The sequence below is a fragment of the Erithacus rubecula genome, assembly GCF_903797595.1.
Source record: "Erithacus rubecula genome assembly, chromosome: 5".
In the NCBI taxonomy this organism is placed as follows: domain Eukaryota; kingdom Metazoa; phylum Chordata; class Aves; order Passeriformes; family Muscicapidae; genus Erithacus; species Erithacus rubecula.
The window spans coordinates 46,770,462-46,785,769 of NC_136687.1; the positions used below are offsets into that span (position 1 = coordinate 46,770,462).

General features: G+C 49.7%; 1 protein-coding gene across 2 annotated transcripts in view; it reads right to left on the minus strand.

The window, feature by feature from the left end:
* The window catches only part of TET2 (tet methylcytosine dioxygenase 2), a 69,980-nt gene extending 68,403 nt beyond the window's left edge, over positions 1–1,577 (minus strand). For both annotated transcript variants that reach the window (XM_079306763.1, XM_079306762.1), the window contains exon 1: positions 1,422–1,577. In XM_079306763.1, coding sequence (XP_079162889.1) covers positions 1,422–1,451 — 30 coding nt within the window. In that variant the 5' untranslated portion in view covers positions 1,452–1,577. The remainder of the gene's footprint in view (positions 1–1,421) is intronic.
* Between the last annotated feature and the right edge of the window lie 13,731 nt (positions 1,578–15,308).

The following is a 15,308-nucleotide window of genomic DNA, read 5'->3' on the forward strand; positions in this document are numbered from 1 at the left end:
AATGTTTTCTGTCTTCATTGTCAGGGTTCAAACTAAGCTCTCTATGAGAGAGACAAAATACTGCCAAGAAATTTTTTTTTTCATTGGTTCCCAATGGTGGTTTTCTGCGGGATAAAATCCAGGATGGGTACATTGCTTCAGAGAGTTAACAGCAGCAGTCAGATCCCCCCTATAACTCGAGTTTGGACATGACTATTGACCATTGACATCTCCCTGCTGAGTATCTTCGGCAACCACGTCCTGTTTTGCACTTTACAGCCTCCAAAGTGCCATAGTGGAATACACACGCAGATACACAAGTGAATGTGTGACTGCACTCACCCCCTGCTGCAGTAAGTCAACCTGCCATTAACACGCGAATAGAACGGCCTCATTAGCCGACAAACAACACCCACTGACCTGCTTTCACTAGGGACAGTGTTATCTCCTCATCTCTGAAACTCTTAAACTTCACATCGAAAGGAAAAAGCAAAGAAAATGATGCTGAGCATATATTCAGAGCTGCCGATCACTGCTCAGAGCCTGCACAATCGTATGCCGCTCATCACGGAAAGAAAATCTTGTGATGAGATCTTTGGCTGCAGCGTTTCGGTGAAAGCACGCTGGACCACATCACTTTTCCCTTCACCTCGCTCCGAAAAGGAAAATACTTAACAGAAAAGAGTCTGCTGAATTTCCAACACTCAGACCGCGAGGCGAAAAGCTCTCTTTTAACTCTGGGCACGAGAATGAGTGCTGCTGTCTGAGGGGTGATTTAACGCCGATAAACGCCGCGATGCGAGCGAGCGAGCGCGCACTGCCGCGCGTCCGACTCGGGCGTGCTGAGGTTGTTGCTCTTGCCTGTCATCTGGCGGGGAACGAGCCCGACCTCGCCGAAAGCGTTATTTCAAGGGAACGCGCTCGGGAAAGTGATTCTCCTTTTCATCCCGCGGCCACATTGTGCCCCGACGGCGGGGTTTAGCAACGCGGGCAAAACACGCGCGTGGAGCACTGCATGGGAGAAAGGGAGGCCTCGCTCCGAGCCCCCGCCTCGCCCGCACTTCTCCTCCCGAGCCCCCCGGCACCGCGGTCCGCTCGCCACCGCCTCGCCCTCCCCAGGCGCCGCAAGCCCCCCGCCTCTCTCCCCTCTCCCCGGGCTGCGCCCGCCTTTGTGTCCGCCCGGGGCCGGGGAGCGGCACAAAGCCGGGGCGCCTCCGGCCGCCGTCCCCCGTCCGCAGACAAAGGCGCGGGGAGGGGCGGCGAGGCGCAGCCCGGTCCGGCCCCGTGGGGAGGGGGTCCTGTCAATCAGCCATGTTGGGGGACCCGCGGCGGCGCCCCCTCCTCGCCGACCCCCGGCGGCGCGGCGCGGCGCGGCGCTGCCCCGCGACACCTCCACGCGGTGCCGGCGGGGAAGGCGGCCGGCGCGGGGATCCCGCTCTGACCTCTGCCGCGTCCCTCAGCCTCGCCGACATCCAGCACGCACAGCCCAGGCGCCGCGCTCCCCGCTCCTACAGCGCCGCCATCTTGCTTCCTTCTGCTCCTTGGCGAGCGCGGCCGGGCCCCCGCATCAATATGCGCGCGGCGCCCTGACGTCGGCGCCCGCCCCGCGCACCGCCCCGCGCGCGCGGCGCGGCTGCCCCCGGCCCCCCCAGCGCGCGGCGCGGGGGCGCCCCCAGCGCCGTCACCGCCGCCGTCCCCGCTGCCGACCGCGCGGGGCTTTTTTCCCGGCTGCTGACGCTCTTTCTGCCTTTTGGGGATTCCCACCCCCGCCCTCTCGCTCCCCCGCCTTTTCTGCTTTCGCCGGTGGGTTCGCGGGACACGGCGGGGCGGAGGGTACCGCCCTCCCGCGCCGCCCCCCGTGGGACACCCCTCATCCCGCATCCCTCGAGCCGGCGGCGCTTTCCCACGGTTCCGAGAGTCCGTCTGCTGTGCCCGGGCTGCTCTCCCCCGGCTGCGGAGGGGAGGCTCGGGAGTGCAGCGTGGTAGTGCTAGGTGGCCGGTGACACGGTAAAAGAAAAGCCGAGAAAGAAAAGTGGGGGGAAAACCGACAAAGTCTCCTCAGGCTTCCCCAAAATAAAGCCCTGTGCCCGCAGACACCGGGCTGCCAGCGGGAGCGCCCGCAGCCCCACGGCTCGGTGCGTGACGAGCGGGACTAGCGGCACCATTCACAAACTATGGGCTCTTGGCTCGCAGCAGGAGAAACCGGTGCCCACGGCAGCTGGGGCTGCGGAAGAAGGTCTGGCTGCCGGTGCCAGCCCCGCAGCCCCGGCAGCGGAGGTTGGTGCCCCCCGAGCCCCCCTGCCAGCCCCGCCGGCGGGGGACAGGTCCCCGCTGCCATCCGCTCCGTGCCGCTCGCCACCGTTCACGGCGGAGCTGGAGCCCTCCCAGCTGGGCAGCTGCGGGAGCAGAAGTAAAAGTATGCAAAATCGCCTCTCTGGTAACCAGCGCTGGGCTTTCCCACCGCCGAAACACCGCCCGGAGTCCTGAGCGCCGGACGGACCCCGGGGCGTCCCCTCCAGCGGGTCCCTGTGTTTCCCACTGCGCCAAGGAGAGCCGCCTCCAGACCGCCTTCCTCCGGCCGGGCCGGGACGCGCGGGGCCCGGGTGGGCTTTAGGAGAGCATTACCTTTCCGGCCGGACCGTCTCTCCCTCTCCTGTGTGTCCTTCGCCCCAGCGGGTGCCAAGAGAAGGTCTATAAGCGCTGCGTTCACCGGTGGTGCCCAAGAGATGCTGAATCCCCATCTGTCCCCTGCCTGGCAGAGGCGGGCTCGTGAAAAAAGGCTTCATCAAGATTACAAATCTGGTGCATTTGATGCAGATCGGGGTGATTTCTAGGAAGTTTAGGTCATCATTGAGTAATTTGTTTTTCATGTCACAGGTTGTTGTCTGAGTTTTGGTTTTACTTTAATTTCTGTGAAACATTTCAGAAGTACACTAGGGATAGAAGTTTGCCCTTACAACTTGCTAAAGTAGCTCTGTGATGGTGGCAGACTGTCACCTTTGCAAGGCAGCTCATTCTCCGCAGCCATCGGAAAGGTGCTGGTCTGGCTAGTCGTATCCTGTAGGAAAATGCATAGGGTTTCTGACAAAACCTATGTGTTTATTTCTGCGGAGCTGACTTCAGCAACATTTAGTGCAGCCTAAATCCATGCAAATAAACTCAGGTCTCTTCCCTTTTGGAAAAGTCAATAATGCAAAAAACCGGTCAAGATCTGCCTCGATTTTGCCCTATTTGTGCTTTCATGGCCCTTATTTGATTTCCAGTGGGCTTTAATCAGTATTTAAAACTCTTTTAAGTTTTCCTGTTTTATTATCCCCTGGTGTGGTGCATCCAGCTGACATGACAAGGAACGAACATGCTCAGCCTCTCAGTGGCCTCAAAGCGCTGTTTCGTCCAGAGCTGCTCTTAGGGCACTGCAGACACCTCCGTCCTCTGCACGGTCTTGTTCTGATCGGCTTTGACAGGGTTTGGCGGGGCTTTTCTCTCTCTGTGCTTTCCTCCAGCAATTTGCATTGCGCTGGGAGAGGTGACCCTCCTTTGCATAGCTCAGATCCCTCCGGTGCCCGTGAGCCCTTTTGTGGCTGGAAAAGGCAGGTGGCTGGTTTTGGCAGGACCGTGCTGTGTCGGAGCAAAGACCTCTTTTCCCTTTGCATGAGCAAGCAGCTGCAAAGCTGGGTAACTAACGGGGTGGGTAAAATGGGGGAAAAAAGGAAAATTAAAAAAAAAAAAAGGAAAACCCTCCAACAACCACCAAACCCAAAACCCACAACTTTGGAATTGAGTTGGGGTTCTTTTGTTTTCTGACTGTGCTCCTGTGCTGAAGATAAGGCACCACTCATGCATGTGTTACCTGCACATATCAATGCATTTTTTAAATGCTTCCTGACATAGGTGTGGTTCCCTTCCCTAGTCTTTGCTCTCTCACTCTCTTTCTCTTTAAACTTTACTGCCCTAATGACAGCCTGTAATCACGAGGCTCAATAAACTCAGGAGCAGTCCTGCTGAACCAGCAACGCTGTCTTGCCTCCCGGAGCACAGGGCACATTTGCCGGAGCCTCCCCTGCACCACCAGCTTGTGTTCAGCTATCCCGACCTACAAACCTAAGCGACCCGGTGCCATCCTGCTACATCTTGACAAGCCAGGATCTTTTGTCTTGTAAAACAGTGTGTTGTGCATACCCCTGTCAAAGGTAGTGTGCTCTACTGTGCATGATACTTGGTATCTGTAAGCAGCCTGAGGGGAGGCACATGAACCTAAATTCTCCCTGGAGTAGGTCTGTTTGGTTTTATGTATTTATTGAAAGAGACATTTTGACCCATTTTGCTTTGTCCTATCTATGAAATGGGGAGAAAAGTGGCTGAACATGACTACAGTGAGAAGTGACGTAAAACCCCCCATACTTTTTCACCCTTAAAGGTCTGGGGGCAAAAAGTCTTTTACCTCTCAAACATGTGATTCCCTGACTTAGGTTGTACGCATTCCTCAAAGCAAGTATCTGCTGTAAAAACCAGATATGCAGCTTCTTTGGAAATGTGCTGGAATGCACTTACCTCAATGTTCTGGAGCTGTTTCTAGAGCTATCCCAGCCACACCATTTTTCATGAGCAAAACGTCAGGTAAAAAGCATCCTGCAATTAGAGGGCTTGTGTGTACAGCTTGTAATTGCACACAATTAATCCAATGATTTCAAAGAGCATGGGGCTTGCCCCTCTGCTAGAGGAAAACTTGCTCACTGTCAAGGATGGTGGGGTGGCCAAGATGAGAGCTGCAGCCAGATTCCTCCTAAAGCTGCAGGGAGCAAACCTGACTGCCTTACTGAAGGAATGTAATGTACTTGGCCTCCTCAAAGCCCCAAATGAAACATTCAGAGCCATGTACAGTGCAGATAATATTTCATCCTGTGCCCTGCATTGCAGAATAAGTGGGTTTGTATTAGCTACTCACTTCACATAGCTTGCAGGGACAAATTGAACTCTGACTTTAAATTTCCATGTAATAACCAGTTCAAAGCCATAATTCAGTTGTTTCTATTGAGATTTCAACTTTTCATGTTGTTTTTATTCACGTTGTCTTGCCCCTATAATAAAATGTGAACAGCTATGTCAGGTGAGAGGAAAGAAATTTGGTAGATTCCCCATTTCACCTGCTTGAGCAGACCTCTGGAGCCCAGAGAACTGTCTGCTGTAACGTGATGGGCCTACAGAAAATCTCTTGTGTCCTTTCTCCCCACAGACATTTGTCTCTGCCACGAGGGACACTGATTTCTCATGGGCAGCAGCATCTACCAGAAGCCCTAGAGAGACAAGATGAGGGAAAGGCAACAGGACCAGTTCAGTGAGCTGTTGTTTTGCTTTGGTTTATACTTTCAGCAGGGCTCTTTCATGTCCTGAGACATCTGCTCATCCATGAGCTTGAAAGTCCAGCCTCAGAGCTGGGGGATCACACTGATGCTGGGGCTGCAGCCAAGCCAGCAGACAGCGGGAGGTGGCCCTGCCAGACTCATGTTGATGACAGGATGCCACCTTATTTTTTATCCCTGAATTCATCAAAGATCATTATTTGTCATTTCTTTGCATTCCTGTCCTGGACAGGAAGTTGCAGAGTTGTTGCAGAGGAAACACGTGGGAGTTTTGTTTGTTTGGGAGGGATGTGCCCAGTGGCTGGGATGCCTGCAGGGATGTTGTGATGTGTTGTCTGCCCAGTGCTGTCATTCTGCTGGTGGGAGATGTGTGTTTCCTGTAGATGGCTCACCTTTTCAACCCTTGGCTTTTGCCAGTAGGTATAGATGTCTTTGTGCTGCTCTTCAGTGTTAATGGCTCTAAGTGACTGAAGCCTTGCAATTGCCTAGGCATTTATGGCTGGAAAGCTTGAATTTTGGCATGCTAGACATCTCCTAAGCAATTCCTGCCCCCAGGATCATGGTTGGGATGAGTGTCCTGGGGAAAGGAAGCCCCTGGCAGAGAAGAAGGGGTAAGGGAGGCTAAAACAGAGGTGAAGCAGAAAGACCCTTTCTGAATGTACAGCTTGTCCTTTTGGGATCCCAAGCTTGCTTTTTCATGGTTGTAGAAGTAAAATCTCGAATCCTCCATGCAAGAAAAGCAGAAGCTCTACTCACAGGATGTAGGGGAAGGTTTGGGCTGAGGAATGGACACGAGGTCTGTGAGTACTCCTGAGGAGTGGCAGTTTACTTTGTTGACTTCTGGTAATAACTTTCCAAGAAAGGGCCAGAAGCTGACCTGCAAAGGAAGAGTGCTCAGCAGTGTGTCTAGATCCTAGATGCAACTGAGTTGGTGACATTCAGGATTAAAATCAGTTCTTCCTGCTCTGCTCATCCCACTCCCTGGCCTGCCAGTAATACTCATTCATGTTCACTCCTGGACTGCAGCACCTCTGGGAAAGGCAGCAAAGCTGGGAAAACAAGTGCATCAACCCAGTGCCATAGACCAACATACACAGGGGGACAGGAGCAGAGTGCATGGTTGGCCTTCCCCAAAACACCTCCCTGTGAGCAGAGAGGGCAACCAGTCTCACTCCATCAGTCAGGCTTGCTGTGAATGAATGTTCTCCCTCGGGCAAGTGCCTGTCACAGCAAAGTGTGGTGAACTGTGCTGTGTTTCTGTCGAGTGCATAATGCAGCCATCAGGTGGCTTGAAGCTACACTATCAGTCAATCCAGCTCTGGGGAGGAAAAGTGTGCTTTGAACCTTCCTCAGAATCGTTGAGCAATGACATGTGACCAGGACTGCTGCACTAGTGTCAGGTTCTGAATGTGACAATGTGCATCTCTCTGAATTGCTGGGCTAGAGCAACATTTGGTAGCTGTATCCACCCATTCTCTGATTGTTGGAGGAATTAAAATCCTTTGATAACCCCTGAACTGTGAGCATTTTGTGGCTGCATGAATACCTTAGGGCTTGTATGAAGCAGAAATAGGTGCAGGAGGCTTTTGCAGGAGTTTGGCGCTTCTATTGCTGGAAATCAATAGTGTTCTCAGACTGCCTTCTTAGCTTTACCAAAAAGTGTCCCAGTTTGAACAGTGGCTTGTTTTCAAGGGCCTCTCTCTCCTCTGTCCCTGAACACGACTTTTGCTTGACTACAATTTGAACAGGAGGGAGGGAAGGCTAAATTCCTACAGCTGCTGGGCTCTGAAAGGGGCTCAGTGTCTTTTCTCCCTGGAAACTGACTTCAGATTCCTCAGATCATCATGGTAGAAAGTGAAGGAGTGACTGAGCACTGATCTCCTGAAACTACATTTTCAAATTACATGTATTAAAACAGGCTCCCCATGTCTGTAGAACTGAGGAAAGGTGTCTGTTCCAGGTGAGCTTGATGTCTGCTGGTGACACTAGTGACAGTCTCAGTAATCAGTAACCTTTCAGGTTAGATATTTTCCAATGTATATATTTAAACATACGGCTTTAGGCATCAGGAATTTGGTCATTTTCTACAGTTTGTCTCTGAATTAGGAAGGAGGAGGTTTTGCTGTTAACTGAGAGAAGTCGAGGATATGTGCCCCTTTTTGCAGTGCAGCCTGTGATTTCCTGGCATATAATGAAAACTGGCTCCTAAGAAAGTCTTGCAAAGGAAAAAGTGCCAAGGGAAAACTAGAAGAGACTGATGAAAGAGTTAGGCTGGTATACATACACCTGGAATGTGATACAGCAAATCCCAGTCTTTGGAAGGAGCCTTAGCTGTGTGCCTGGGCAGAAGCTGGGAAAGGCAGAGCCCTCGAGTTTGTGTGACTCAAAGAGCTTTACTTTTTCATTTTTAATCATTAGTCTTTTTAACAATTTCAGTAGGACTTTACTTGTTGGTTGCTGTTCTCCCAGTGCATCTAGATGAGAAGCCCAAACCTTATAACAGGGTTGCCATTTCGCTGTGACTGAGAAATTCTCAGCCCCTGAGCAGAAGTGTCACATTTGTTCATATCCCTAGTGCAGGCACAATTATATTGAGTTAAATTCTGCTTAAATCAATTTTTACCCTGTAAATGAAAGCTATATGCAAAGCTAACTGCTTTGCAGCATGCATTTAAGCAGCTAAATAGTGTTCAAAAGCAATGTGAATGGGTGCATGCCAGTGATCTCTTTAGTGTGGATTTTCTAATCTGGAAGCATTGTATAAAGAAGATAAATGTTGTAGCTGTCTTTGTCTCTTTTGATTTCCTTCTCTGGCAGAGCAGTTTGTCTGTGGTCCTAGCTGAGCTGTCAGCTTGCTTTGATTTTTTGTTACATGCCTGCTACTGATTTAGGCAGGGAGTCAGCACTGTATCTCCTCGGGGCAAGGCACCCGAGGAATCTCCTGTTTGGACACAAACTGGCAGGAGCCTGGGGTTTTGCAGCTCGAGGAAGGAGCTGTGCATTCAATCCTTTTTCTTTGGGTGAATGTGGGGATGTTATAAACAGTTTCCTTTCTGCCTTTCTTCAAAAAGGTGGTGAGAAGCTCTGCTGAGAGATGCAAACATACATCAGAGTCAGTCACTGCTTTATATTAAAAGGTACATTTTTATCTCAGGATCTGAAGAGTGAGAAGAGTTGACTGTCAGGGCTCAGCAGCTGTTAGGCACCAGCAGAAGCCCTTGCCACCCTGAGCAGCTTAAAAACCCCATAAATTCTCTCTTCTTTCAGGAAAAGACAGCTGCCTTCCTGGCTCATTTGGGCAACTTTCACTATCACAAGGTTTCCTCTGTCATCAAAATGTACCACTGTGTGCCCCTTTGGCTGGCAGCAGGGTGAGGCAGGTGGGAATTGCTTTTGGTCACTGACATCAGCAGGTACTTTGGGCAGGCCTGAGGGCTGGAGTCCAAAACGTGTTCAGTGGTCAGCCCTAAACTAACTACCAGCCTTAAACAAGTGCCTTTGCACACTGGAGCCACTGCCTCCAATGTAGTATGCCACTGTCAAAATGGAAAATAGCTGTAGTGCTTCTTGGTGGTGCCAACCTGCCCTCTTCTGCTTCCCTTAATAAGGTGTTGAGAGACAAGGAAAAGAATGATTTTACAAAGCTGGTAAAAAAGTTAAAAACATTATAGCTATTGGGATGGTGTCTGCCTTGCTAATTCTATCTCTGAAAAGTTAGGAGACATATTAAAAAGTAATTGCTCTGCTAGAAGAAGGTTATCTGTGACCGAGGACTCTGGCTGCCACATAGCAAGCAATGTCCTTTTGTCTTTCCACAAAAGAACTGTGGGTGAGCTCTGCACCTCTGTGACAGGATCCTCAATTTTCTTCAGTACCAAGGGAGTGGGGATGCCAGGATGCCACTGTTTGGAGGTCCCTAATCTGAAGCACCTTAAGGGGCATGAATTAGAGGATATTTATCTGGCATTTTCAGAAAATTCAACTGCTGGATGTTTTCAGGACATCTCAAATTAGAGACTCACTTTATGAGATTTTTTTCTTCCAGTCCTACTTTGCCTTGCTCTTCCATTTGTAAATAAGAACAGTAATACCCTTATCAGCAGAGGGATTTAGCAAAGATAAACAGATTTGGCTTTAATTCCTTCAGAAATCATGCCAGAAGTACAGAAAATAAACAGGAAGTATTTGGATACTTAGCACAGAAGCAGACCAGGATTTAACAGGCACCACAGAGACTCTGGGGGACAGATTACAGCTTGGAAGGATGCATATGGAACGGCACGGCTGATTTAGGAAAACTAAGCAGAGAAAACGGGGGTTAAATTTTGCAGCAAATACCAGGAAAGGTTGCTCTTTGTCTGACGTTTGTGAGGAAGCAAGAGGAAGATTTGTTGAATGATTTTATAGACAGGTAAAGAGGAAAGAGAGGAGGGTTTCAAGAGGAGGATTATTACAGCCCACTTGGGGGAAAGGGAAGTGTTTAGGAAGGTGCTGCCCAAGCAGCTGCTGAACAGTCACCCACTGGCAGTGAAGGGCACCTGCCCTGCCCACAGCTCCCCAGGAGGGACACAGGCTCAGCATCAGCAGAACAGGCTGCTCTGGAGCCAGCCAGCACAATGGTGCTGTCCAAGGGCAAAGTGTGCCCCACAGGGAGGTATCCTCTGGTGTTCACAGCTTGGTGAACCTTTGGATGGAGAAATGCAGCCAGCTGGAGAGCTGCTTCCAGTAATATATTAGATGAGGGAGTTCAGAGGAGGTCTGCAGGAATGACAGTTTATACAGCAAAGCTCTCCCCCGAGCAGAAGGGTTTGGAGTTGCTGAATTGGGATTTTTGGCAGCTGTGAGGACATGGTAAGTCATCTGCTCCATGTTAAATTCTGTTAAAATGCTGAGCAGTGACTACCCTTTACAGCCTCTGGAAATAAAGCAAGAAAAACCTGGGCTAATTGGCAGCCATGCACATCTATTGCCAGGACAATAGATGTGACTGGAAAGATTGTTCTGCACTAAAAGAAGCTGCCTGGAGAAGATATTACTCCAGAGGTTCAGCAGGGTAAGGCATGTCAGGAAATATCCACACAGGCCATGGATGGACCAGAAGCCACCTACAGTCCTTCAAAGACCCATGTTTCCTTCATGTCAATAAAATGATGGACTTTTTTTAAAGAGTCTCAGGAAGAACAATAGTGACCCGTTGGAGAACATGCAGAAAATAAAATCTGGGTGCTTGGAGTAAGATAAATAGTGGAGATGTGCCATTTGCTAGGCTTTCCACCCTTAGAGAGTTGTCATATTGTCACATTGTGGACATATTGTCACAAGGGAAGGAGGGGGCACACCTTACATTGCTCTTTGCTAGGATGCCAGAGAGTGGGCTGAACCTGAAATCAAAGACAAAGCAAAACACAGTAGATGAGGGCTAAAGCTAGAGAAATTCAGCCTGAAAGGTTCTCATTTTTAAGCGCAAGTGGCATTTTTTTTTTTGTTAAATTGTGGAATAATTTAGCAGGGGAAGTGCCAGAGTCTTTCCATCAAGGGTTTGTCTAAAAGACATGTCATGGTGCTTTAGCTGGCTACCTAAAGGCTGTGCTGTGTGAGAAGCCAGAAAATATAATTGTGTGGTCCAGGCTAGTTGGTGGATCACACTTTTAAACCATTTGTGCTGTTATTGTGACTAAAGCATAACACAAACCTGAAAATATCAGCCTTGTTGCTGGAGGTCTATGCAGAGAGCAGATGCCTGGGATTCCAAAGTGAACAGATAAAATCAAGATGTCCCATGCAAAAGAATTGTAATGGTATTAATTTCACAGTCCTTCCAGGGCTTTTGAAACCAGGGATTGACAGAGGAGTCAAGAGAGGGGGCTGCTAGCCATGAAGGGAGCTCATGAAGCTCCCACATGTCCTGGTTTTCAAAGAAACTTGGTGGGCTATTGCTGTTGGGCTCCTGTGGCTTTGACCTTTTCAGCTGGCTGTCTTTCCCTGCCAGAAGTCTTAATTTTTGAGCAAGAAAAACCCCTCTATCTGAGGGAGGTCAAGAGAGCAAGAAGTTTATAAAAAGGGTAGGATTCAAATTAATAAATGTGGGTGGGATGGAGATGGTGAGGTGCAGTTGTCTTTCACATCTAGTCACCCATGTTAATCTGTCCTAATTGCATTAGAGAGAATGAACAGGCAGCAGAGCTGATGTTTGCTGAGGCTGATGTTTGTCACAGCTCTGGGCATCTGCTGGGGGATTTCACCAGGTCAGCTGCACTGAGGGCAAAGATACTGACTCCAAGTGAAGGTAGACACTGCCTGCACGTGTGTGCATGTGTACCTGTGTCTGTATTAGATTAGTGACAGGGATGTAAACATATGTATGCATAAATGCTCTCAGGAAAGACAGCTTAGGAGTTTGGTGAATATAATGCCCCTTCACTCCAAACTTAGGTGAGACCCACACTTTGCATGTTGAAAAGCAAGCTCTTAATTCCTCATTTGCTCCTCTTGTGCTTTGAACATGATGTTTTCCCAGCAGGTAATATTTATCCTGTCCCCCACAGTGTGCTGGTTCTTTCAGACTGTTCTTCTCTGGCAAAGCTTTTGAGCAATGAACTGTGTCACTGGGGCTTCAGAGCAGGTCAGAGTCTGAGTCTCACTAAGGACAAACTTTCCTGAGGCAAGGAAGGCAAGATCCAGTCTGAGAGCTGAACATCACCTAGAACTGATGTTTTTGGTGTCTCAGTCCATTTAAATTCATTGATATGTTTCTCCCAACTCCATGGTTTTGCTACGTGCAGATCAGCAGCAATGAGAAGGTAAAAATCCCCATCTAAAGCCTCTCATGGCATTGCTGTACCTGACATGCATCACCTGTGCAGGGGGGTGACAGTCTGTTTTAATGATCCCTCCAAGCCCTTTTGGCCCATGCACACCTGTGGTGGTGTCTGTGGGTGGGGAAGAGTAGAGGAGAGCTGCATGGGAGTGCAGAGACTTTGTATCCCTATTTGTTGATACAGCAGCTGCAGGAGTTTACATTTTTTAACAATGCCCTCATTACCTGCCCCCTGTCGTGCTTTCCTGATTTGTTTTCTGTACTTGGGTATGGCAGTGGTAAAGGAAGGGAGCTGCCCCTCAACAGAGCACTGAACTGGGTATGAAATGTGATGTGTAATGAAACCTGCCAGGTAAAGGGTTTGTCCTGGCCTCATCTTCCTCTCATCCTTTCTCCTTTTCATCCATTTTCCTAGTCACCTTTCCAGTCCACCCTGTGGTCCCACAGAAAAGCCACAGCCTTTTCTTTCTGCAGGGAGCTGGTTGGCAGCCCCATCACCACGGCTGTAGCAGCGTCCACAGAATGCAGTCATGGAAAGCTTCTTTTTAAGGTACATCCTCCCTCTCCCCAGGGCAGTTGAGAAAGCAGGGGGCCTGCACTCATCTCCTTTTCCTTGTGCTGTCAAACCAGCCCTGGTTTAAGGTATCACAAATTGGGGCTGGCCTGAGTGTGGGGAAAGCAGGATGCTGTCAGCACTACTGCCCAAGGAAGGGGGAAGCAAACATTGGTTTGCTCAAGGTGTTGCAGGCTGCTGAGGGTCTGCTGTTCCTCCTAATAGATTCATTGATTGCTCTGTGGCTTTCAAGGTCATTCAGGTTTTGAAAAAAATTTCCCCGCACTTTTCCCCACTTAGCTTTCCTTCTGCCAGTGGATTTAGAAAAAAAACACACTCATAGTATGTCAGGCTTCATCCCGTGGGAAGCACTAAATGAGATTTAATGATTAACATCTATATCAAAGCCAGCTAAAAGGTGGTGACATTTTTCCTGCTGTTGGGTGCTAGGCCATAGGCACTGAGCTCTCTGTACTTACCTTGCATGTGCTGATTAGTCTGACGTGTGGCTGGGAGTCTCATATGTAGTGGCTATCCCCACATACCTGCTCTGTTTGGTGCCCCTTCCCCAGAGGTGAGGGCTTGGAACTCTTTCCAAAGTACCTCTGTGCTGGTACAGGATGAACCTTATGCACAGAGCATCCTGGGGGAGAATAAGCACCAACTGGTGCAGCTCAGTGAGCAGCCAAAGCACCTCCAAAACATGGAGAAATGCTTTTCATTTAAATACACAGGCACTTTAAAGTCAGGGGAGCAATCTCAGAGAGTGACAGTGTGACCCAGCCTGCCTGGGTTTTAACACACTGAATTGAAGAGAGCAGCACAGCTTCCAGCTACAACAGGGACAATTTAAATATGGATTTCCATAAAAAGAGGGGTAGCCCTAGGTAGCAGAAACCTCATCTTGTTTTGGTGCTTTTTGCAGCATTTCAATGGCATTAAATCTGTCTGAGTCCTGCAGGTATGTTTTTTCTCCTGAGGTAATGGTATTGGGTAGAAAATTGCCTATAAATGTCCATCCTTTGAGACTACAATCTGGGGAGTTGACTTTTGTTTGTTAATTTCATCGATGTATTTATTTAACATTAAGGTGTGGAAAATACATATTTACAAGAAAGCAGCCACCAAGATAGTCAGTAAAAGCCTTGATGGTCTCTCAGAGTTTTGAACAGACAGTGTAGTTCTCTGCACTGCAAAGCCAGCCCAAATCAGCCCAAACAATCATTAAGCATTAGCAAAGGCTGTGAATGCCAATAGTCCTAATATTAAGCCTTCTGGTGCTCTCCCTGGAGTTGTCTGGCTCGATTGTATCCTGTTACACTTGCAATCTGCTTTCTGCTATCAGCAGATAGGCTGGCAGACATTTAAATTCTCATTTAGAAAAGTCTGAGAGCGGTTGGTTTGGGACATTTTGGGTTTTTCTCTGGCTTTTTTTCTTGTTCTGACAAAATGTTATGGTTCCCAGAGGGCAGCCTGGGGAAGGGCTTGATCTCCTTTGGAGCTGAACAGCAAGAGCTGGATTTTAGGCTGGTATAGTCCACAGCAGGGACAGCTGAGAGGAAGGGTGAGCCTGGTTAGGTGTGGGAGATGTCAGTGTGCTGCTCCCACCTCTGTCCTCATCCTCTGTCCCTGTCCCTCACTGGATTTGTGTTCTGAGGAGACACAGGAGACAGATGCCAGCATTCCTCAGCCCAGAGAGGCACAAGCCTTTTTGCGGGATTTTGTGGTGCAAGGAGACAGCGTGAGGGACATGGGGGGAGCCGAGTCTCATGGAGCTGGGCTTTGGGCTAGGAAATCTTCCTTGGGACAGTGAGGGGAAGAGAAGATGTTCTAACAAGGAAAGGGAGGTTCTTCCTCCTCGAACTGTTGCGCTTCTCCTGGCACAAAGCACGGGGGAGCAGGGAGAGCCTCCTCTCTGTTATCCCCCCGTTCGTGCAGTGCGACCCCCGGGGCCGCATCCCAGCGTGCGGGACTCACTGCCTGAACGAGCAGGGCTCCTCCCGAGCCTCCCTCCTTCCTCGCCATCACCTCCGCCCTGCCTGGATGAAAGGCCCTTTGCTGAGACACGGCAGCACTGGCCCCCGCAGTCGCCTCTCAGTCTCGTGGAAGATTTCCCTGTGCAAACTCTGCCCGAGGTGAGAAGCTGCTGCTGCCAGCGGCTCCGCTTGGTGCCTGCGGTTTCGGCATCCACGGGCGTGAGACACCGCTGGGCATGCCAGCTACTGGCACAGCTTATGGTGGCAGTCAACACTAATTCATTTGCTCCTTTTAACTGCGAGAAAGGCATTTCCAGAGGATTTTAAATGTGCAGGGATGTGGATTTCCCCTCCTGAATGCTTATGTGTAAGTCTCTCGCTTTTGCACAACTGTGAAGGTGTCAGGAGGTTTCCTGGAGGATTTGGCTGGGAGGCCAGCCCTGAGGGCAGCTTTTGCATCCTTAGGTCTGCTATGTGGGAAGGATCTTTAGATGTGGAAAACCTTCTTAGAAATACTATCTGCCCAGCTGCTGGATTTGGGAGACTTTGTCCTGAGGGAGTATTTTCTAATTTTTGGTCATGGCTCCATGAGATAAGGAACTGTAACCGTGTCCTGGCATATC